The 24,234-nt window shown below is 36.1% G+C and overlaps 1 protein-coding gene across 1 annotated transcript in view; it reads right to left on the bottom strand.

The window, feature by feature from the left end:
* The window catches only part of LOC121738796 (CYFIP-related Rac1 interactor A), an 86,956-nt gene continuing 62,722 nt past the window's right edge, over positions 1-24,234 (bottom strand). The window contains exon 4 of the mRNA XM_042131042.1: positions 1-841. Coding sequence (XP_041986976.1) covers positions 577-841 — 265 coding nt within the window. The 3' untranslated portion in view covers positions 1-576. The remainder of the gene's footprint in view (positions 842-24,234) is intronic.

The following is a 24,234-nucleotide window of genomic DNA, read 5'->3' as shown; positions in this document are numbered from 1 at the left end:
ACCTATTTAAAAATTTGGCCGGAAGGTTTAATTGCATCTTGTATAATATTGTGCTTAAATTACATTGTGAATTGTCATGTAAAAATTATTGAAACAAAATTTTGGCTAATAGGTGTGGGGTTTATAAAAATGTTGCAGCTAACTTCATTGACATGCGCCAAAATGTACTTGTTGCCCTCAATCTTTACATGACGATTTTAACTTATATACTTAATATAATCATAAACACACATGGTGGCAAATTATTGTGACAATAAAATACGATGACAAAATGACCGTAACGGTAAGTTCACACCGCAACGAGGCGACTTTCGACAAAAAATCAATACAAAATCGAAATGTCAAGTAGCTTGATGCCGCTTGAAATTCCTTGTATCGCCTTAAAGAGGCCCATTCACGGCAGGACTGCCGTGAATGAGCCTCTTTACGCGCCTCATCTTAGGTATAAACCCACCCATAGATATTATATTATATGAAGCAACACATCCATAGACAATATACACGGCGAAACCATAGACAATGAAGCAGAATCCCCGTCTATTCCCCACAGCAACATGCAAGGCTGGAATGGTGTCCTCACGCCGCTAGCAGCGTCTTTATATTTTTCGGGGTGGACTGGCTGTTCAGGTGTTTGGTGGTGTACCTTAGGGCGTTGAGGAGGGACTCGGCCTGCGGCGGCGGCTGCTGCTGGAGGAACTTGACGCAGCCTTTCACGTCAACCGACGAGGAGCGGCAGAAGGCGCCGGAGGGGTGGACCCAGTCGTACAGGATTATCAGGCCCACCATCACGCGGAGGACCAGCAGTGACGTCTCCTCGCGACTGAATTGCGCGACGAGTTTCCTGGAACATGCGAAAAGGCAATTTAGTACTTAACTAATTGTAGTGTAGGAAAAAAGTAAAGTTTACAGCAGGTAAAGTCCGGTCGCAGAGTACAAAGAAAGTACGTTGATATACACACATGAAATAGTCGAGAGAAAAGAAACAACCAATATTCCTAAATTATTATTGATGTGTGTATTTGCGATGGATCAGTGTACGACTTCTTTCTTCAAACTATACCAGCTGACAATCTTTAACAATAATAAGATGCGATATTTTTATTTTTGTGTTTATTTTAAAGAACTCCATGTAGAATAGACCACAAGTATATTAAAAAAAATAAAACACTGGAATTTACTGCAAAAATGCGGTTTAAAATTGTCAATTTAAATTTTGGCGCCAGAACGGATCTATACCGGATTGATATTGATGAAAATTTGAGCGTCTAACCGGCGACTTACAGTACCTACTTCCAACTGGGATAGTAGCACCGTATTATACTTTTACTGCGCTATAAAACTCTGTACTGTTACTACTACCGGCACATATGCGAATTTGGAACACTTTCAAAGAAAATAATTAAAACTGCCACATCTGTCTGAACTGAAATATTTTTATTAATGGAAATAAAGTGTACATATTGTATGTGTTACAATTATGAGTTTATTAGTTTTATCAAATTTTTTATACGATATCTACAAAAATAACTCTCGAATATGTATAAGAAAATCTTAGTATGGAGTTGATTTCCCTACGGCCTAAGCACTTAATTTGAATGAAATATGTTTCTTTATTATGCTAAATGCTTGTACACGTCGATTGTAGAATGTCGTATACACTATTAATTATTATTATTGTATTCATAATATTATAATCTTTTCTCTTCGATAGTCAATGGTATTTGCGGTTCACCACCACGGCACCTTGTTGCTATATTAAACAAGGTCGAATGTGATAGGTACACCGGTCGGCGACCATAATTATTATGTATACTATATTAATAATATTATAAACTAGCGGCCCGCCCCGGCGTCGCACGGGTATAACATATATAGCCACTGAAAAACGATTACAATCGATAGCCTATTATCCTTTACGTGGTCTACTTATTATCTGTGCCAAATAACATAAAAATTGCTCCAGTAGTTCGCGAGATAAGCTCTTTCAAATAATTTCCCCCGTTTTTTTACATTCTCCTTAGCGTGATAAAATATAGCCTATAGGCTATAGCCTTCCTCAGTAAATGGGCTATCTAACACTGAAAGATTTTTTCAAATCGGACCAGTAATTCCTGAGATTAGCGTGTTCAAATTAGCCCTTTCAAATACTTTTCCGTTTTTTCCATATTTTCCTCTATTTCTTCGCTCCAATTAGTCTTAATGTGATAAAATATAGCCTATAGCCTTCCTCGATAAATCGGCTATCTAACACTGAAAGAATCATCAAAATCCGTTGAGTAGTTTTAAAGATTAAAGGGAACAAAGGGACATATCATTTAGTTCATGATATCGATAAACTATAGCTCAAGTAATGAGAATCCGTAAACACACGTAAAAAGCTATGCAATTTTTGTAGCCAAATTATTAACTGATGTGACATTTTTAGACGTATGTGAAGCTAGCATGACAAAGTTAGCAAAATAACTCGGGATTGCGTTATTAATTAGGTGCTATCGACGGTACAGACAGATCACTTTAACAACTTGCTCAATATTGACCCACTCGCCCACATCAGCTCAATGTCTGCATTGTCCACGATTAATGAGTTGGATAGCCCGCTGACGCTGCAGGAGGTCGTCGTTGCTGTACAGCAACAAAAGAACAACAAAGCGGTCGGCGTTGACCATGTACTTGGGGAATTGTTGAAGTATGGTGGCTCAGAATTGCATCAAGTCATTTTCAAACTTTTCGCTCAACTATGGACTGAAGAACGTGTGCCCGATGACTTTAAAGTCTCTTGTATTTGCCCACTTTACAAGAACAAAGGCGACAGAGCTGAATGCAATTCTTATAGAGGTATTTCCCTGTTAACTGCCCCGGGGAAGGTTTTTGCTCGAGTCCTACTAAACCGCTTGATACCCTTGTCTGAAGACATTTTGCCCGAGACCCACTATGGCTTCCGGCCTAATCGGGGCACATGTGAGGCTATTTTCTCTATCCGCCAACTTCAATAGAAAAGCCGAGAACAAGGTCAACCACTTTTACTATGTTTCGTTGACTTAGAAAAAGCCTTTAATAGTGTGCCTCGAGAAGCTTTATGGATGGTACAATCGAAACTTGGATGCACGGATAAGTTTGTTAGAATGATCCGACTCCTGCATAATGGTATGCGTTGATGTGTCAATGTACACGGCGAGCAATCAGAGTTCTTTCCGTTGAGCTGCGGCGTTAAGCAAGGCTGCGTGCTCGCACCAACTCTGTTCGCTTTGTACTTTGCTGTAGTAGTTCGAGAGGCCCTGCAGACTTTATCCGAGGGAATTCGTATTCGGTATCGTATCGACGGCGGCGGAGTCTTCAACCTAGCCAGGCTTAAAGCTCACACCAAAGTGTCTCACATGATCATCACCGAGATGATGTATACAGACGATTTGTGTTTTGTGGCGGAATCCTCGGAGGGTCTACAAAGACTTATGGAGAGTCTCAATGAGTCATGTCGAAGATTTGGCCTAAAAATCAGTGTAAAGAAAACTGAGGTAATGGCTCTGGATACACTGCGTAGACCTTCGCTCGACATCAAACTCGGTAACGACTCACTTAAACTTGTGGACAAGTTCAAATATCTAGGCAGCACTATATCATCTAAGTGCCTCCTTGATGACAAGGTCAACAGCAGAATTGGAGTAGCTGCAACAGCATTTGGCAAGCTTCGTCTCAAGGTGTTCTGCTCACACGACATAAAGCTCACTACGAAGGTGGCTGTATACATGGCAGTCGTTCTGCCCAATGTGCTGTATGCATCTGAAACGTGGGTCCTATACCGCAAGCATATCCGCACATTAGATAAATTCCATCTAATATGCCTACGCGACATTATGAACATCCATTGGTCCCAACGTGTTCGAAACACGGAAGTTCTACGACGAGCTAATGTCAGCGGTATAGAGGCATATCTAATGAAACGGCAATGGGCATTGTCCAAAAAAAATCACATGTACTTTTTATATTTTTTTTCGTTAAAATAATGTATTTTAAGAATATAAATTACATAATTTTGAAATTCATTGGCTAGTGTTTTCTCAATAAATTTTTAAAGTTTCGCTCTGACGTCATCATCGGCGGCCAATAATTGACCTCTGCAGTATGTTTTTTCCTTTCAATCTTATTTATAATGGCTGGTTCGTCAAATGCAAGTTCACATTATGTGAAAGCTGATACGAGAAGCTTACCAAAAGTTCGAAACGTAATGTTGGTCGAATTTATTGCTAACTTAACGCCATTGAAGGTCAAACAAAGGTTAAACATATTTGTTCAAAAATATAAGTAACTAATGGGTATTTTTTTCGTCTATATACAGAAAAACGATCACTGGCCTTATTCCTCGAAATGTTTTTGTAAAAAGCAAAATTTAAAAAAAAAAATGGACAATCCCCATTGAAGTGGTGCGGCCATCTCTCTCGGATGCCTAACACTGCTGTGGCCAAGCGCGTCTTTTATTCTGAACTTAGTAATGGCAAGCGAAAACAAGGCGGCCAATTACAGCGGTACAAAGACGTGCTCATGCGCCACATGAAGAAGTGTGACTTAGATCCGTCACAATGGGAGACAATGGCTGCGGACCGATCACTATGGAAGCGGACCGTGAGCACTAAGGTGTCAGAGTATGAGAAAGTGCGTGTGGCCGAGCTAGATGCTAAACGCGACGCGCTCAAGGCTCGACCACCTGTAACCATACACTATCATTATGTAGGAGGGGTACTGACTTGCGCTCAATGTTCTCGCACATTTAGTGCAAAAATCGGTTACGTCAGTCACCTGCGAGCACACGAACGACGCTTGCAATAGCCGTAGACCTAAAGGTCAGGATAGATAGATAGATTAAATTGACATATAGTTGGGGAGGGGAAGAGGGGATTTCGGGAGTAGCTCCAGCGTGTCAAATTAAGCTTGTAGAGGCTTCCGACATGTGTCTAATTATTATTGTATAGAAATTAGATTTATCATGTAGTGGGTTAATTTTTTTTCTTACATTGATATGTCATCGGATCTGTCAGATTAAGATACTGGATGTTTAGTATACATCAAAGAATCTTCCATATAAAGCTTTGATGATTCAAAGGTTTGGTAAGCCTGTAGGTACATTTTAAAATATAAAAAAGTAAAGCTTCATATTTTTATTTTGCACCAAAACTAAATGATTTAGTCCTTGCTGTCTAAAATATATTTATAACTGACTTAAATAAGCAATTTTCTAAACATTTTTTTTTTTCAAAACTTTAAAATGGCTGCAGTTTCTGAAGCCACCACTAAAATTAAAAACTCTCTTATTATTTTTTAATCAGTTTATCTAATGTACAAAACCTACTAAGTCTCCATGACGCTCGAGTGACTACAAAAATAGCACCCTCCCCTCCTCTACTAATAGGCTTTCGATAATATTATGAAGTTGAGGTTCGACGCGTGTAATGTCAATTCCATAAATTTTGATCGGCGACTCTACAGGGTGCAATTAAACCTACCTGCCAAATTTTTTTTGGGGCTTATGTTTCATTAGGTGAGTCCATTCAACCAAAATAGGGTGTTAATTTTTTTACAATAATATATTTTATCCCAAAAAAATTCGATGCACAATGGTCACTTCATAAGTTAATAATAATTACGATATTGCGACCGAGCTAGTACATCGCGCCGCACAGATATCCAGTCGAGACCGGTTATGCGTAGGGGTAAAGCGGGGGTGACGCGCGGGGTGGGAGGCGGGAGGCCCGCCGCCCGCCGGTCGCCGGCGACCGTTTAGTACCACGCGCGGAGTTGTATAGCTAACACGTAATTATTTTGTTTGTCACGGCCCCCCGCCCCCCGCGCTTTAATTAGTGTCTGTTACAATGTACCCTAACCACGATCGGGTGTTATTAAATGTGGAGGCATAGGTGGAGGCTACATTTTGAGTGGCGAAAGTTTACGCGAAACCCAGAGACTGTACGAGCAAGAAAGCGTTCCTTGTCTTCGTAACAGCTGATTGATGATTCTCGAATGCAGCAGCTGTACCCTGAATCTGAATCGCGAGACAATCAAAGACTCGGATTATGGACAGTTCGCACTTCGCAACACCTGCACACGCCTAGCCAGCCTCGAAGACATGTGTCTGACGAGGTTAAAAGTGACAAAGTTGTGCTTAACAAACTTTTAAAGTCTTGACAATGTGCAAAACGCGCTAGACTCTGCTTAGAGCAAAACGGATTGCAGTTTGAACTCGTTTGAACTATGCTAAGTGTAGACAAAATGGAAGTAAATAAGATTTAGAGGTGGGTTGTTTTGATTTTTATTTTTTAATTAGTTGTACTGTGTACATAAGTTAATTGAATTTTTTAAATACGCCTAAATGCAAAGGATGTGGTTTAGATTTATTATAAATTTCTAAAGTGCTTATTTTTCGTACTTAAAAAGTTGTAATTTTCGATTCTTTTGATGTGTGTCAATTAATTTTATTCTAAACATACCTGTCTATGTCCTTTACATTTGACGGTCCTAAGTTCGTCAAAGTATGAAGGGAAAATTCGCAACTTATGATAATAACAAGAATGCAGTGACGGATTAGCCCTTAATCAAATTAAGCAATTGCCTAGGGCATCACGTCTGAAGGGGCACCAAAAGAGTAAAGGTTCAAAGACCGATTCTAGTTGAGATACGGATAGGAGGGCCCACAGGCATGGATTGCTTAGGGCATCAAGTAGTCTTAATCCGTCACTGCAAGAATATCAATGGAAGGGCGGGGCGGGGCCGGGCCGCGCATGTGTCCATATTTTGTGGTGTTTGGTAGAATAACTTTCGGAGGCTATTTCTCAAAATTTTAGTACTGAGTGATTATGAAAGAAGAAATACGTGTATTTTTATTTTTAACAAGGATCAATATATCCAAATTTGGCAGGAAGGTTAAATTGCACCCTGTATAAAGAAGCGATAAAGAAAAAGTCTTGGCTAGGGGCTCAGAAATTCTATCTTGTTTCCACGGAGCTAATACAGAGAGGAGGTGTGGTAATCAAAGGGGTTTGGGTAATATTGGCGTCATTTTCTAATTTCGCGGCCACTCCACAAACCGGCATATTATGAAAGAACATATCAAGGGGAGTAAACTTTTTTATGGGGGACATATAGCTAAACTATATCGGAGCCGAGATATTAGGCATTTTAAGTTCGTATTTTCAATTAAAAGTAAATTCAATCATAACATGAATACTCAGAAAATTAAATTAAAAATGGCATTATTTATTAGCTTAAAGCCTTCTTTGATATATGGGCTATCCAACACAAAAATATTTTTTCAAATCGAATGAGCAGTTCCTGAGATTAGCTCTTTCAAACACACAAACACTTCAGCTTCATAATATTAGTATACAAGGTATAACAAAACTAAGTGATTATACTTTAGGGTGTGTACTGTGTATGAGTCTCGTGTATAGAGTTTAGTGTAAAAGTAGTAGCGCTGAAAGAGAACATTTTTTTTTTACTTTTGTATGGGGAAACTGTTTACGCCAGGGCACTTGCCCATGCAAATCACAAAAAAAAATGTCTTTCAGCGCTGCACATAATATAATAGACTCTAACTAAAGTTTTTTTTTATATAAAATGAGGGGGCACACGAGCAAACGGGTCACCTGATGGAAAGCAACTACCGTCGCCCATGGACACCCGCAACATCAGAAGAGCTGCTGCAGGTGCGTTGCCGGCCTTTTAAGAGGGAATACGCTCTCTTCTTGAAGGTTTGCAGGTCGTATAGGTCCGGAAATGCTGGTGACAGTTCGTTCCAGAGTTTTACAGTGCGCGGCAGAAAGTTACGCGAGAAACGCACCGTGGAAGACTGCCACTCATCAAGGTAATAGAGGATGGTATATTTTTCGCGTGGGACGATGGCGAAAAGTTGCAGGTGGTATGATTTCGAACAATTCCTCAGAGCACTCCCCGTGATACAACCGATAGAGGATGTAGAGTGAAGCTACATCTCGGCGTAATTCCAAGGGGTCCAAGCTGTTTGAAACATTATGACCGTAAACAATTCGAGCGACCCTTCGTTGGATACGATCCAGAGAGAACGGTTGGTATTTAGGCGCCCCTGCCCAGAGATGAGAACAATATTCCATATGAGGCCGAACCTGCGCCTTGTAAAGTTGTAGGCGTTGGTCCGGACTGAAGTAGTGTCTCGCTCTGTTAAGAACACCAAGCTTCTTCGAGGCTAACTTGGCCTTACCCTCTAGATGATATCGGATCTGGACTTCACTCGATATGCTAACGCCAAGTATTTCAATGCTAGAAGAGATGGTTAAAGATGTGCCCTCAAAACGAGGATATACGACCATAGGCGACTTTTTAGCGGTGAACGCGCAGACTTGTGTCTTGACGGGGTTGAATTGGACTAAGTTACGTCTGCCCCATTCAGAGACTTTCTCCAATGAATTCTCTATTATAGACACAAGTTCGTTTCGACTTTCAATTATATTTATCCGAGAAATATTGGGGGAGCCGGTATAAACAGCATCTATTATCTGCAAAGCAATGATTTATAAGACAACAGAGGATGTCTCTAGCATTGTAGATCTAATTCAAAATAGTAAACTTAGTTCACTTACGCTGGTGCATCAAAATATACAAGGAATGTCAAATAAGGAACTAGAAATTGATTTATTTTTAAATAACAATAATGTAGATATTTTATGTATTACTGAACATTGGTTCAAGAAAAATGAAATAATGTTAAATTATAGTATGCACCAGCTGGCAAGTTCTTTCTGCAGAGAAAAAGCCATAAGAGGTGGTTCACTCATACAATTAACAAGAATTTAAAATATAAAGAACGTAAGGACTTAGTGAGCCTCTCTACAGAACGAACAACTGAAATAGCCTGCGTAGAGGTGGGAAACTTTATTATTATATGTGTATACAGGCCTCCACTAGGATTATATGATATATTTGAAAAGGACATGGAGATTTTATTAACAAAAATAAGTGCATCTAACAAACACATTTTACTTTGTGGTGATTTTAATATAAATATTTTAGACAATAATTCAACCACTGTTAGATTCACTTCTTTGTTAAGATCATATAATTTGACAAATTTGTTTTATGAACCCACAAGGATCAGTGGCAACTCTGCTACATGCATTGATAATATTTTTACCAATATAGACTCCTTTAAGAAAGAAGTCTTAAACATACTAAGCTCTGATCACTGTGGACAACGAGCTATTTTCCCCATGAACAAGAATTTCAAAAAAGTATGTAAAAACAAAAGTACTTGTATTCCAATTAATGATAAACGTATTGAGAAGTTTAGGGGTGAAATTATATCTAAGATTGGAAATTTAGAATATCATAGTAGTCCAGATATGACATTTGGTAATCTTTTCAAATTAATTAAAAACCATTTTGATACTACCTTCACCTCTAAGACAGTTGGAAAAAACAATAAGAGTAAATTTAGTGAATGGGCTACACCAGGTATTATGAAAAGCAGATTAAAACTGTATGACCTTTATAATGAAAGGACTATAAATCAAAGTGAACACTTTATAAACTATGTAAGATTATATTCAAAAATATTTAAACAAGTCTGCAGGGCTGCCAAATCTATTCACATTAGAAATAAAATTAAGAATTCAAAAAATAAAGTAAAGACAACGTGGCAAATAATAGCAAGTGAAACTGGAAGAGTCGCCAGTCACAACTCAGATTTTAAATTAAATATAGATAACAAAAATATAACTTCCGACAATGATGTTGCGACTGCTTTTGAGAAATTTTTCGCTGACATTCCAGTTTCAATTACAAGTAACCTAAAGGACTCTCCTGATGATGCTATATTGTTACTTAAAGAAAATGTAAATGAATGTGATATCGACTTTAGATTTAAAGAAGTAGGTCCTGAAGACATTTTAAAAACTTTCAATTTACTAAATATTAAGAACACTACTGATTTGTGGGGCCTATCAATGAAAGTTATTAAATCTATAATCGATGTTATCGCGCCCTACTTAGCGACTATATTTAATGATTGTATAAAAAGTGGCGTATTTCCTGATCTAATGAAACACAGTAAAGTTTTACCTCTTTTTAAATCTGGTAGTAAGTTGGACCCGTCTAATTTCCGACCTATATCTATTTTACCGACATTGAGTAAAATTTATGAAAAGATAATACTGAATCAATTACTAACGCACTTTAATATAAATAATATTTTACATAATAAACAATTTGGATTTACAAAGGGACGATCTACTACAGACGCAGGCGTTGAATTGATCAGTAGTATTTTTAATGCCTGGGAGACGTCGCAGGATGCTCTAGGAGTTCTTTGCGATCTCTCAAAGGCCTTTGATTGCGTGCAACACAAAACATTGGTCAGGAAACTCTGTCACTATGGCATAAAAGGCACAGCACTCGCCCTCCTAAAATCGTACTTGTCAAATAGAACTCAGAGGGTTGAGATAAATGGTAAAAAATCTGCTGGTGCAAAAATTGAAATGGGGGTCCCACAGGGGTCTATATTAGGACCCTTCCTGTTTCTTATTTATATAAATGACCTGCCATTCTTAATTAAAGATAAACATGGGATAGTATTATTTGCTGATGATACATCTCTTACATTCAATATCAAACGGCTTAATGCGTGTTATGACGAAGTAAATAATGCTCTCTCAAAGATTGTACATTGGTTTAGTGTTAATAATCTTTTACTTAATAGTAAAAAAACAAAATGTATTAAATTCAAATTGCCCAATGTAAGGCAAACGGAAACCAATGTGCTTTTAAATGGTGATGTTATGGAGCTAGTGGATACAGCTGTATTTTTAGGTATTACACTAGACTCCAAGCTTCAGTGGGGCCCTCATATTGCTGGGTTGGCCGACAGACTCAGTTCAGCAGCATATGCAGTAAGTAAGATTAGACAATTTTCAGATGAAACAACAGCACGTCTAGTGTATTTTAGTTACTTTCATAGTATTATGTCCTACGGCATTTTGCTGTGGGGCAATGCTGCAGATATAAATACAATTTTTGTGCTGCAGAAGCGAGCTGTGCGGGCAATCTACAAGTTGGCCCGTAATACTTCACTTAGAGAAAAATTTAAGGAAACTGGAATCTTAACTGTTGCTTCTCAATATGTCCTATCAAATGTATTATATGTTAAAAAGAATATATATCAATTCACGAAAAAATGTGATACCCATGGGAGAAATACTCGTAATAAACATAAGCTTGAAATTCCGGTGACTAGACTTACTAAAGTCAAAAATTCTTTTAAAGGTCAATGTATACGCCTTTATAATAAGATCCCAGAAAGCGTTCAAAATCTCTCAATTAATAGATTTAAAAAAGTTGTTAAAGAACGTTTGTGTACCAAAGCGTACTATAAAGTTACTGATTTCATGAATGATAGTACACCATGGGAATAAGGTCGCCCCCTGCAGAGCTGTTTCATTATAATATGTATAATAATTGTACATTCGTTGTATTTTATTTAGTCATAATGACACTGTTATTTTATAATAATATATTTTTTGTAATTTTCCATCTTTTTAGAAAAAGATGGCCCCGTGCGAGTTTCTTACGCCGGTTCTTCTCGCCGGGTTAGTTCCCGAACCGGTGGTAGGCATCTGTGTAGCCCCGACGTTTAGAGAATATTTGAAAAAATTTATTCTGAATAAAAATTTTTGAGTTGAGTTGAGTTGAGTTGAGTTGATTGCCGTTGGTCTTTAACATATCATTGATATGCAGTATGAATAAGGTAGGCGATAGCACACAGCCCTGAGGGACGCCAGCATCAACAGACTGAGTTTCCGAGCATTCGCCGTTAACTACGACCTTTATGCTTCTATCTGCTAAGAAACTTGTGACCCACTTGCATAATTTCTCGGGCTGCCCGTATGATGGAAGCTTTGAAAGCAGCGCTTTATGCGATACCCGATCGAAGGCCTTCGCAATGTCCAAACTAACAGCCAATGCTTCTCCCTTCGACTCGATTGCCTGAGCCCAACGATGAGTTAGGTACGCCAAGAGATCACTATAATTATTACTTAGTTTTGGTTACAACCTGTAGATATCTAAGACACAAGTACAAGTCATTTCATCATTTATTTTTATTTTAGTTATTCGTACATTTTAGAAGAATGACTTAACCAACATACAACTACGCCATCATTTAATGAGTTTTTTAACTATTTATTTTTCTTTTGCAAAAAAATGCCGTTAAAGAGGGCCGTTTTGATTTTTTTATATTTTTTGTGTAAGTAAATATTTAATATTCTTTAATATAATTTAATAAACTTTCTTTCAGCTCCACGTGTATGAGCCGGGAAGTAGATTAAAAGCTAGACTAAAAATTCTGCCGAATGGTGGCGTCCGGCGTCATAACTCATACTGAACTATGGCCAAAATTCGCTAAATACTGGAAATAATCGTCATTGTAAAATAATGGGAACAATACCTAAATTATTCATATATTTGACGCGGACGAAGTCGTGGGCAATAGCTAGTGAGAAATATTTATCCAACAGATTAATATACCCTTTCTATACCTGTCTGTTAAGGATAGCTCCATAAAGTAACGTTAATTACTTTTGATTTTGTAAACATAAGGCGCAAAAATAAATATACTAAAATAATCTTAGCTCAGCTCCGATATTACTTAAAACAATTTTTATTACTAATATATGTTTCTCTAATGTAGTGCTACAAAATAGTATTGGTTTAATCCCTGGCCGTTGGAAAAAAATGACGCCACAGGTCCATACAAAGTTACTCAATGCCCTTTCCTTAAGAAACAACGCGTGACAATTTGCGGGGTGAGGGGGTGTCAAGCTCCGCCCACTTTTCCATATTTCACCTATCGTGTAAAAGCAAAACTACTAGCTTAGATCGATGTTGATGTTACTACGTAGTCCAGCTATCTTACACTAGTTGTCAAAATTCTTAAATATTATGGGACGTACTCAGAACTTTAAGAAATGTATATTAATTATAATAAGGTCAATCATTAAAATTAGGGTTAGAATTTTGACCGAATTTTTAATGTAAAATAAGGAGACAAACGAGCAAACGGGTCACCTGGTGGAAAGCAACTTTCGTAGCCCATGGACACTCGCAACATCAAAAGAGCTGCAGGTGCGTTGCCGGCCTTTTAAGAGGTAATAGGGTAGGGAAGGGAATGGGGTGGGTACTAGGTAATAGGTAAGTACTCTTTTTCAAAAGTTTTGTGAAAAAAAAATTAATCAATTACCTACGGCTGGCCAAAAGTCAGCGCGCGTCAACATTAGCAAACAAAACTGTCATTGCGATACTTAACCGATTCAATGCGGCGCACATTTTTGAAGACTTTCAGTCGTGGCGGCACACAATTTTCTCGTGACAGGTTATCCGTGTCATACGCCATAGAAGTAGATGACACGGCTACCGTGTCACCCGCCACGTTCAAAAAGGTTTACTGTTTAGTTGAGCCCAAACCATTGATGTTAACGGAAGGCTACGTTGTTTTGAGTTGACTTAGAGTAGTTTTACTAATTTTTTTTATTCAGATGTTGCAAACCTTATGTATGTTTATTAATTCACAGAATATAATACGCCACACGTTGAAAACATCTATGACACTACCGTGTCATCCGCACTGAATCGGTTAATAAAATAATAATTCTGAATACAGCCCTGGATATTTGTTACGTTTCAAATAGTTATCATAGACGACGACAGATGGCGGTTTATGAGTAGTATAATAATAAAAGCTATATAACTACAGTTTTAGCTATTAAATACCGTCCGTCAATCATGACCCTATTATTGTATATATATTAGTATATACGTGCAGCGTGGCATAATAACTTTATGGTGATGATGATGGCAATTGATGAAATTGATATATTGGCATATTACTATGCTTAAATTAGTTGTTTAAATGCTGAAATCCCTGAATATCTATCGATGAGGATTGAAAAGTTCTGTAGTTCTGGACTATATTATCTATGACACTATCATATTATGTGTACTTTAATATTAAATAATAATATTAAAATAATATAAAAATTTAAGGGGGGCTCCCATACAAAAATCACTGTAGCGGTACGGAACTCTTCGTGCACCAGTCCGACTCGCACTTGACCGATTATTTATTTGTATTTTTTTACTAATCGGACTCGCTCATGAATACACATACCGTTATATATATTTCACCTGTCACCTGATGGAAAGCAACTTCCGTCGCCCATGGACACTCGCAGCATCAGAAGAGCTGCAGGTGCGTTGCCGGCCTTTTAAGGGGGAACGGGGTAATAGGGGAGGATAAGGATGGGATGGAAAGGGAATAGGGGAGGGTAGGGAAGGGAACAGGGTAGGGGATTAGGCCTTCGGTAAACTCACTCACTAGGCGAAACACAGCGCAAGCGCTGTTTCACGCCAGTTTTCTGTGAGAACGTGGTATTTCTCCGGTCGAGCCGGCCCATTCGTGCTGAAGCATCGGTCTCTGACGTGTAAAATAGACGACGTCTAAAATAGAGAATATAGTTTATAATTAAAGTATACATATAATTTAGACTTTGGTGAGAATTTCAAGTGCCTACCTGTTGCCGTTGTTGAGATACAGCAAAAAATCACGTTTATTCTATGGGGCCCGCGCGGCGGAATTGTGATATGACGTCACAAGCGGTCGCGGGACTGTTAGCGGGAATCAATATTTTTCGAAACTTTGAATGCCTATGTAATCAAAACTACTAGGTATTTTTGACTAAGGAGAGAGAATGACACTAGGTGTCATCATTGTGGCGACGAAAGGGACACGGCCGAACACACTGTGATGGTCTGTCCCTCATGGACAGGACAGCGTGCGGCCCTCGTGGCCGCAATTGGACAGGACCTCTCGCTACCAGCTATCATTCGAGCAATGCTGAGTAGCGAGACCGCGTGGACGGCAGTTGACACCTTCGCCCAGGAGGTTATAGCTGCCAAGGAGGAGGCCGAACGCAGCAGGGAAAGGGAGGCGATCGACCCCTCGAGACGGCTAAGGCGGAGACGTGCGCGACGCCAGCACAATGATCCACCCTAGCCGGGGTACTCGTGGTGGCGGCGTGGGGACGCCGTCATCAAATTCGAGTCCCAGAGTGGGTCACGATGCACAAAACGCTCCGTGCATCGTGACACCAGAGCCCAAGCAAGCCCCAAGTGGGGCCTCTGTCGGCCTGCCGGGCGAGAAGCGCCCCCAAATGAGTGTGGTCTGACAAAGGTCGGACGGCCACTGACGGAGTTGCGGTGGGTGTGTCGTGCCCGTGGCTTCGTCTTGGGTGGCGAGAGGAGCGTCGCAGAGTTTTAGTGGGTAGGGTCGCGGCACATACCATCTTCGCCGTGACGAGCCCCACATATCCGCAGCGGGAGTCCCCATCCCCTGCGTCGAATGCGTTAATGCATTTCTCTGCGTGAAAAAAAAAAAAAAAAAAAAAAAAAAAAAAAAAAAAAAAAGGTATTTTTGACTGCAACAAAAACTAGTGTATTTGTATTTTGTATACATACAGGCTTTACTGTGACAAAATTTCAAGCAATTTGGCATACCTAGTAACATTCTCCATTGTTCATAGTGACCATTCTATATATTCTTTCTATTAAAGGTTAATGAAGAGAGCATGCTGCTATAGACAGCAACATACTTAAAAAACATAATAAAAACTTAAAATACTATTTTTGTCGGAGGTAATAAATAATTTAAACACCTTTTTTAAAACGAAATTTTGAGATTTTTTTTCAATTCAACATTTATATAAGTAATATCACCAACTTTAGTGAAAAAAAAGACATAAGAAAATAAGTAACAAACCGTTATTATTGTTTTTGGGAAGCTTAAAAGTTTATGGAATACTAGATGTCCCGCGCGGCTTCGCCCGCGTAAATTAGGAATTTTACGGAAAACGTACAATATTTTCCCATAAAAAATAGCTTATGTCCCTACTCCCTTCATTTGGTCTACTCTATATCTGTGCCAAATATTGCCATAAAAATTGTTCCAGTAGTTCGTAATTTCTAATATTTCCCCGTTTTCCCAAATTTTCCTGAGTTTCTTCGGTCGTATTAGTCTTAGCGTGATAATATTATATAGCCTTACTCAATAAATGAGCTATCTAACACTGAAATAAGTTTTTAAATCGGACCTGTAGTTCCTGAGATTAACGCGTTCAAGCAAAACTGTAATTTGTATAGTAGCATATGCTTTCCGTTCTTAAAACAACACCGAAACTCCCAAACTTGTATCTATAAAGAATCAGGAGTTATACCAGGTATACCTCGGTGCAAAATCTTACTTGTTGGTAGCATATGCTTAGAATACTTTTCACGAAACCGAAGTCACCACATGTTTCCCTATAAATTTTGAGGAGTTCCCTCGATTACTTATGGATCCTTCTTCAGATCACCACTTTTGTGAATATAATACCAAATTGGGATATTACCCTATATACCAAAAGAATTATGAAAATCGGTTAACAAACGGCGGAGTAATCGTTGAACATAAGAAAACGAATATAACACCTTCCCCGTTTTGAAAGTCGGTTAAAATTGTAGCCTATGTGTTATTCTGATGTATAAGCTATGATATTGTAAAGTTTCATTAAAATCCGTTCAGTAGTTTTGTGAAGCGTGAAAGAGTAACAAACATCCATACATCCACACATCCATACATCTATACATCCAAACAAACTTTCGCCTTCATAATATTAGTAGGATGGGGCATTGGGCATGGCTTGTTAAAGTCAACAAAAAACCAACATTTAAGAAGCTGTTAATATGTAATTCAAATAAATGATTCAACTTCATAATGATTAAATTTAAACACTTTAATGATAGTAATTTTTAATTATACAAACGCTTCCGTTATTGTATTACATATTATTTGAATTAATAAATAAATTCATAATGCCGCGACTAAACACAAATTACTTAATAATCAATATGTTATTAGTATTTAAACAAAATAAATAAAAACTTAAGGAATCAGGAAGCAACCTGAATCCTGATAATACCAAAGCTACGCAAAGAACAATTTCGATCATTTCGCTTTTTAAATATTATACTAGATGTTGTGCTTGTGCATGGCAAGTACAAATAATAGATATATGCCAGCAAATAAAAACAATAAATAAAATCGCAAAGCAGTCTAATTTTATGTAGGTCAAACTGATAATTCCAAAAGTGAAAACTTAAAAAAAACTCTATTACGTACTTGAATTTCTTCAAAATAAAAACAACTGGGTAATTAGGTATAACACAATTCTTGTGTAAATTGTATTAATTTTTGGACTTTATATGACATGATAGAAGTAAAGTCCTCATTTTTCATGTCCAAACATTTTCATGTTCATATCCAATGAACGACACTAATATGACAGAAAATAATTTTCATGCAAAGCATTATGTAATAGCCGTGCCAAAACGAATCAAGACTATTGAATTCAAACACATAATATTGGCAGTTTATCAAATACATTTGCCACGACATAATATGAAATCGCAATGCTGTATAACCTCTTATATTTTTCTAGTTTACATAATATTTGAATAAATGCTGTTCCCAAATTTAAAAAATTTAAAGATAAATATTTTTCCCAGTTTTTTTTTCATTTTTCACTGATTCTTTGCTCTTTGCTAATTATAGCCTCCCTCGATAAATGCACTATCCAGCACAAAAATATTTTTTCAACTCGAAGCAAAGAAATTGTTTAGCTTATAATCTTAGTTTTAGTATACATTTTTAAAAATACGCAAAAGCATACCTTTTCCACAAATCAAACCAAAAATACAGAGCTTAAGAAAATGATTTTCAGAGAAAAACTCGCATAGCAACATAATATAATATTTGATAACAATTTTTTTTTATTTCATCCATTATTAATCAAAACCATCATTATTGTTTTTGGGAAGCTTAAAAGTTTATCGAATATGGGGCATTGGGCATGGCTTGTTAAAGTCAACAAAAAACCAACATTTAAGAAGCTGTTAATATCTCGCACATGCAATTCAAATAAATTATTCAACTTCATAATGATTAAATTTAAACACTTTAATGATAATAATTTTTAATTATACAAAAGCTTCTGTTATTGTATTACATATTATTTGATTGAATAAATAAATTCATAATGCCGCGACTAAACACAAATTACTTAATAATCAATATGTTATTAGTATTTAAACAAAATAAATAAAAACTTAAGGAATCAGGAAGCAACCTGAATCCTGATTATACCAAAGCTAAGCAAAGAACAATTTCGATCATTTCGCCATTTAAATATTATACTAGATGTTGTGCTTGTGCATGGCAAGTACAAATAATAGATATATGCCAGCAATTAAAAACAATAAATGAAATCGCAAAGCAGTCTAATTTTATGTAGGTCAAACCGATAATTCCAAAAGTGAAAACTTAAAAAAACTCTATTACTTACTTGAATTTCTTCAAAATAAAAACAACTCGGTACTTAGGTATAACACAATTCTTGTGTGAATTGTATTCATTTTTGGACTTTATATGACATGATAGAAGTAAAGTCCTCATTTTTCATGTCTAAACATTTTTATGTTCATATCCAATGAACGACACTAATATGACAGAAAATAATTTTCATGCAAAGCATTATGTAATAATTTAGCCGTGCCAAAACGAATCAAGACTATTGAATAAAAACACATAATATTGGCAGTTTATCAAATACATTTGCCACGACATAATATGAAATCGCAATGCTGTACAACCCGTTATATTTTTCTAGTTTACTTAATATTTGAATAAATGCTGTTCCCAAATTTAAAAAATTTAAGGATAAATATTTTTCCCAGTTTTTTTTTTCATTTTCCACTGATTCTTTGCTCTTTGTTAATTATAGCCTCCCTCGATAAATGCACTATCCAGCACAAAAATATTTTTTCAACTCGAAGCAAAGAAATTGTTTAGCTTATAATCTTAGTTTTAGTATACATTTTTAAAAATACGCAAAAGCATACCTTTTCCACAAATCAAACCAAAAACACAAAGCTTAAGAAAATGATTTTCAGAGAAAAACTCGCATAGCAACATAATATGATATTTGATAACAATTTTGTTTTATTTCATCCATTATTAATCAAAACCATCATTATTGTTTTTGGGAAGCTTAAAAGTTTATGGAATATGGGGCATTGGGCATGGCTTGTTAAAGTCAACAAAAAACCAACATTTAAGAAGCTGTTAATATCTCGCACATGCAATTCAAATAAATGATTCAACTTCATAATGATTAAATTTAAACACTTTAATGATAATAATTTTTAATTATACAAACGCGTCTGTTATTGTATTACATATTATTTGAATTAATAAATAAATTCATAATGCCGCGACTAAATACAAATTACTCAATATGTTACTAATAACATATTTATAAATACTAAGTATTTAAACAAAATAAATAAAAATTAAGGAATCAGGAAGCAACCTGAATCCTGATTATAGCAAAGCTAAGCAAAGAACAATTTCGATCATTTCGCCTTTTAAATATTATACTAGATGTTGTGCTTGTGCATGGCAAGTACAAATAATAGATATATGCCAGCAAATAAAAACAATAAATGAAATCGCAAAGCAGTCTAATTTTATGTAGGTCAAACCGATAATTCCAAAAGTGAAAACTTAAAAAAACTCTATTACTTACTTGAATTTCTTCAAAATAAAAACAACTCGGTACTTAGGTATAACACAATTCTTGTGTGAATTGTATTCATTTTTGGACTTTATATGACATGATAGAAGTAAAGTCCTCATTTTTCATGTCCAAACATTTTCATGTTCATATCCAATTAACGACACCAATATGACAGAAAATAATTTTCTTGCAAAGCATTATGTAATAGCCGTGCCAAAACGAATCAAGACTATTGAATTCAAACACATAATATTGGCAGTTTATCAAATACATTTGCCACGACATAATATGAAATCGCAATTCTGTATAACCCCTTATATTTTTCTAGTTTACATAATATTGAAATAAATGCTGTTCCCAAATTTAAAAAATTTAAAGATAAATATTTTTCCCAGTTTTTTTTCATTTTCCACTGATTCTTTGCTCTTTGTTAATTATAGCCTCCCTCGATATTGTTTTTGGGAAGCTTAAAAGTTTATGGAATATGGGGCATTGGGCATGGCTTGTTAAAGTCAACAAAAAACCAACATTTAAGAAGCTGTTAATATCTCGCACATGCAATACAAATAAATGATTTAACTTCATAATGATTAAATTTAAACAGTTTAATGATAATAATTTTTAATTATACAAACGCTTCCGTTATTTTATTACATATTATTTGAATTAATAAATAAATTCATAATGCCGCGACTAAACACAAATTACTTAATAATCAATATGTTATTAGTATTTAAACAAAATAAATAAAAACTTAAGGAATCAGGAAGCAACCTGAATCCTGATTATACCAAAGCTACGCAAAGAACAATTTCGATCATTTCGCCTTTTAAATATTATACTAGATGTTGTGCTTGTGCATGGCAAGTACAAATAATAGATATATGCCAGCAAATAAAAACAATAAATGAAATCGCAAAGCAGTCTAATTTTATGTAGGTCAAACCGATAATTCCAAAAGTGAAAACTTAAAAAAACTCTATTACTTACTTGAATTTCTTCAAAATAAAAACAACTCGGTACTTAGGTATATCACAATTCTTGTGTGAATTGTATTCATTTTTGGACTTTATATGACATGATAGAAGTAAAGTCCTCATTTTTCATGTCCAAACATTTTCATGTTCATATCCAATGAACGACACTAATATGACTGAAAATAATTTTCATGCAAAGCATTATGTAATAGCCGTGCCAAAACGAATCAAGACTATTGAATTCAAACACATAATATTGGCAGTTTATCAAATTCATTTGCCACGACATAATATGAAATCGCACATTCCTTTTTTAAAAATACGCAAAAGCATACCTTTTCCACAAATCAAACCAAAAATACACAGCTTAAGAAAATGATTTTCAGAGCAAAACTCGCATAGCAACATAATATGATATTTGATAACAAAATCTAGCAAAGATGAAACAAAAAACATCATATTATACAATAGAAACACAAAAAAATATTTTTAATGATCGCTTATATAAGAAGGTAGTTTAAACGATATTATTAACAAGTCAGTGATAAAATAAATGTGAATTTGTTTAAGAAAAATGTTGTGGATAATGGTTGCGTAATTAAATTAATTTTATTGTTTATTTGTGCGTTAGTGTAAAGTATGTACACAATTGTTTGCTGTCGCAAATAAAATAAAATAAATACGTAGTTTCTTGTAGTTAAAGACAAAAATAAGGATGAGGCTAAACGAGCGTAATTTGCGAGTCGTGAGTCGCAGAATTTCGTTTAGCAGAAATTGTGCACACGAGCGTAATTTTGTGAGTCATGATTAGTAATAATTATTATTTTTTAACAAAAATTTAAAGCCGACTTCCAAGGTAAAAACAATAAAAACATTAACTAAAAAGTATTAAATAATTCTTTGATCTTTCTCTAATAGCGCCTTTTCCAGAATTCGTCAAAATCCCAACTATTTCTGTACATATTATAGTCTTCACTACTTTGAAGTCGGTACCAGCTAATTAAACCATGACTACAGTCAATGTCAGAATATTTGGGACTGGTACCGACTTCAAAGTAATGAAGACTATAATATGTACAGAAATAGTTGGGATTTTGACGAATTCTGGAAAAGGCGCTATTAGAGAAAGATCAAAGAATTATTTAATATCTTATTGTTTTTACCTTGGAAGTCGGTTTTAATTTTTTTCATTCTAGTTCGTGACATTTATGAATATTTACACATTAATGGAAAGTTGATCTGGTCCTGCAGCATCACCTGGTAATCAATAGGATACCCAACTCCTCACCAATTTAGAGCAATGGTTTCGTGTTTGGGCTCATTTTTATTGCGACAACTAGTAAGACGTAGATAAACAGTAAATTTTTGCATGCTGCCGCTGCAGCATCACCTGGATTCTATAGGAGCCGAGCTCCATATGAACCCAAGGTGGAGGTTTCATGTTTGGACTCATATTGACGGCCTCATCCAAAAGGACATTCCTAGATGGTATTCATTGGGGTATAATATGATCCTGTTGATAGGAATTATTCTGCACTATAACCAACACAAGTTTAAAAAGCATCAAATAAAATTAAATTAAGAATTTTAAAAAAACCCCCGCCAAACAACTTTAAAAAATAATGAAATAATATATTTTACTGACTTTAACTTTAAATAATTCCTAAGTGTAAAGTGATATTTTAGTCCATAATTGTTGTCAAGGTGTGTCGGGGGACCGCAAATGTACTTAGACGTTTGATTTCACATAACATTATAGTATAAGGGTCAGTTCACAGCGAACCGAATCGAGACAATCAGTGACATGGCGATACAAAATGAAAAAGACATTGTTGGCGGTCCCCCGACACACCGTGACAACAATTATGAACTAAAATATCACTTTACACTTAGGAATTATTTAAACTTAAAGTCAGTAAAGTGTTCCCTCGGTAAGTTTCGCTGGTTTGTCGCTAGATGGCACTGCGTGTCCGTATACCGTGTACCGTAACATTATATTATTTCACTACTTTTTAAAGTTGTTTGGCAGGGGTTTTTTTTAAATTTCTTAATTTAATTTTATTATACCATATACTGCTCACTTCACGTTACCAGCAAGATGCTCCTCTTGATTTAAGTACTTTGACGAATTTCACACTCGTAAATGATACATAGGAATTAAGTGCTCATTAAGTGCGAGCGATAGGCGGCGAAAACAAAAGAAAATATGCATTTTTTTATTTTTTATACAGTATACTGCTCACTTCACGGTACCAACAAGATGCTCCTCCTGGTTTGAGTCTTTTGGCGAATTTCACACTCGTAAATGATACATAGGAATCAAGTGCTTATTACGAGTAAGTGCTAGCGACAGGCAGGGAAAACAAAATAAAAATAATATGCTTTTTTTTATTTTTATACCGTATACTACTCACTTCACAGTAACAGCGAGATGCTCCTATTGATTTAAATTTTAAGTACTTTGACGAATCCCACACTCATAAACGATACATAGGAATTAAATGCTCATTAAGTGCTAGCGACAGGCAGGAAAATCAAAATAAAAATATGCATATATTTTTATTTTAATTTACCGGAGGCCCAATCCCCCACCCCTATTCCCTTCCCTTTCCATCCCTACCCTTCAGTATTACCCTATTCCCTCTTAAAATGCCGGCAACGCACCTGCAGCTCTTCTGATGCTGCGAGTGTCCATGGGCGACGGAAGTTGCTTTCCATCAGGTGACCCGTTTGCTCGTTTGCCCCCTTATTTCATTAAAAAAAAATTAAACCGTATACTGCTCACTTCACGGTACCAGCGAGATGCTCCTCTTGATTTAAGTACTTTGACGAATTCCACACTCATAAATGATACATAGGAATTAGGTGCTCATTAAGTGCTAGCGATACCAGCACTTAATTCCTATGTAACATTTATGAGTTTGAAATTCGTCAAAGTACTCAAATCAAAAGGAGCATATGCTGGTACCCTGAAGTAATGCTCACTTATTACATTATACGGTATAAAAAATAAAAAAATTGCATATTTTTATTTTGTTTTCCCTGCCTGTCGCTAGCACTTAATGAGCACTTAATTCCTATGCTCATTCCCACTCCTTTAGCTTACAAAAATACCGATTAAAAAGCTAAAAAACCGTTGTTCAAAACTTACGTATTTAATGTTAAATCCACGTGTTTGAGGCATCATTTGGCCATTCTTATGGCTTATTATTTAGCGGAACCACAAAACTCAACAATGTCTTGCATAAAATGTTCACTAAAACCTTTATTAACACTTTTTTTTACATGAAATATGCAGACCGACTCCTTTGTTATGTCCTAGTAAGTAGTACATAACATTACACGCTTTTGACGCTTAAACACCGATATAAGGCTCTCTCTTAATATAGTATCTCAATGGTCCAAACCTTAAAAGGCCGGCAACGCACCTGCAGCTCTTCTGATGTTGCGAGTGCCCATGGGCGACGAAAGTTGCTTTCCACCAGGTGACCCGTTTACTCGTTTGTTCCCTTATTTTACATTGAAAAATCGGTCAAAATGCTAACCCTAATTTTATTGATTGATCTTATTATACATTTTTT

This window comes from Aricia agestis, chromosome Z, assembly GCF_905147365.1.
Source record: "Aricia agestis chromosome Z, ilAriAges1.1, whole genome shotgun sequence".
NCBI lineage: Eukaryota > Metazoa > Arthropoda > Insecta > Lepidoptera > Lycaenidae > Aricia > Aricia agestis.
Note: the sequence above shows the minus strand (reverse complement) of the source record. Positions and strands in the feature narration are given on the sequence as shown.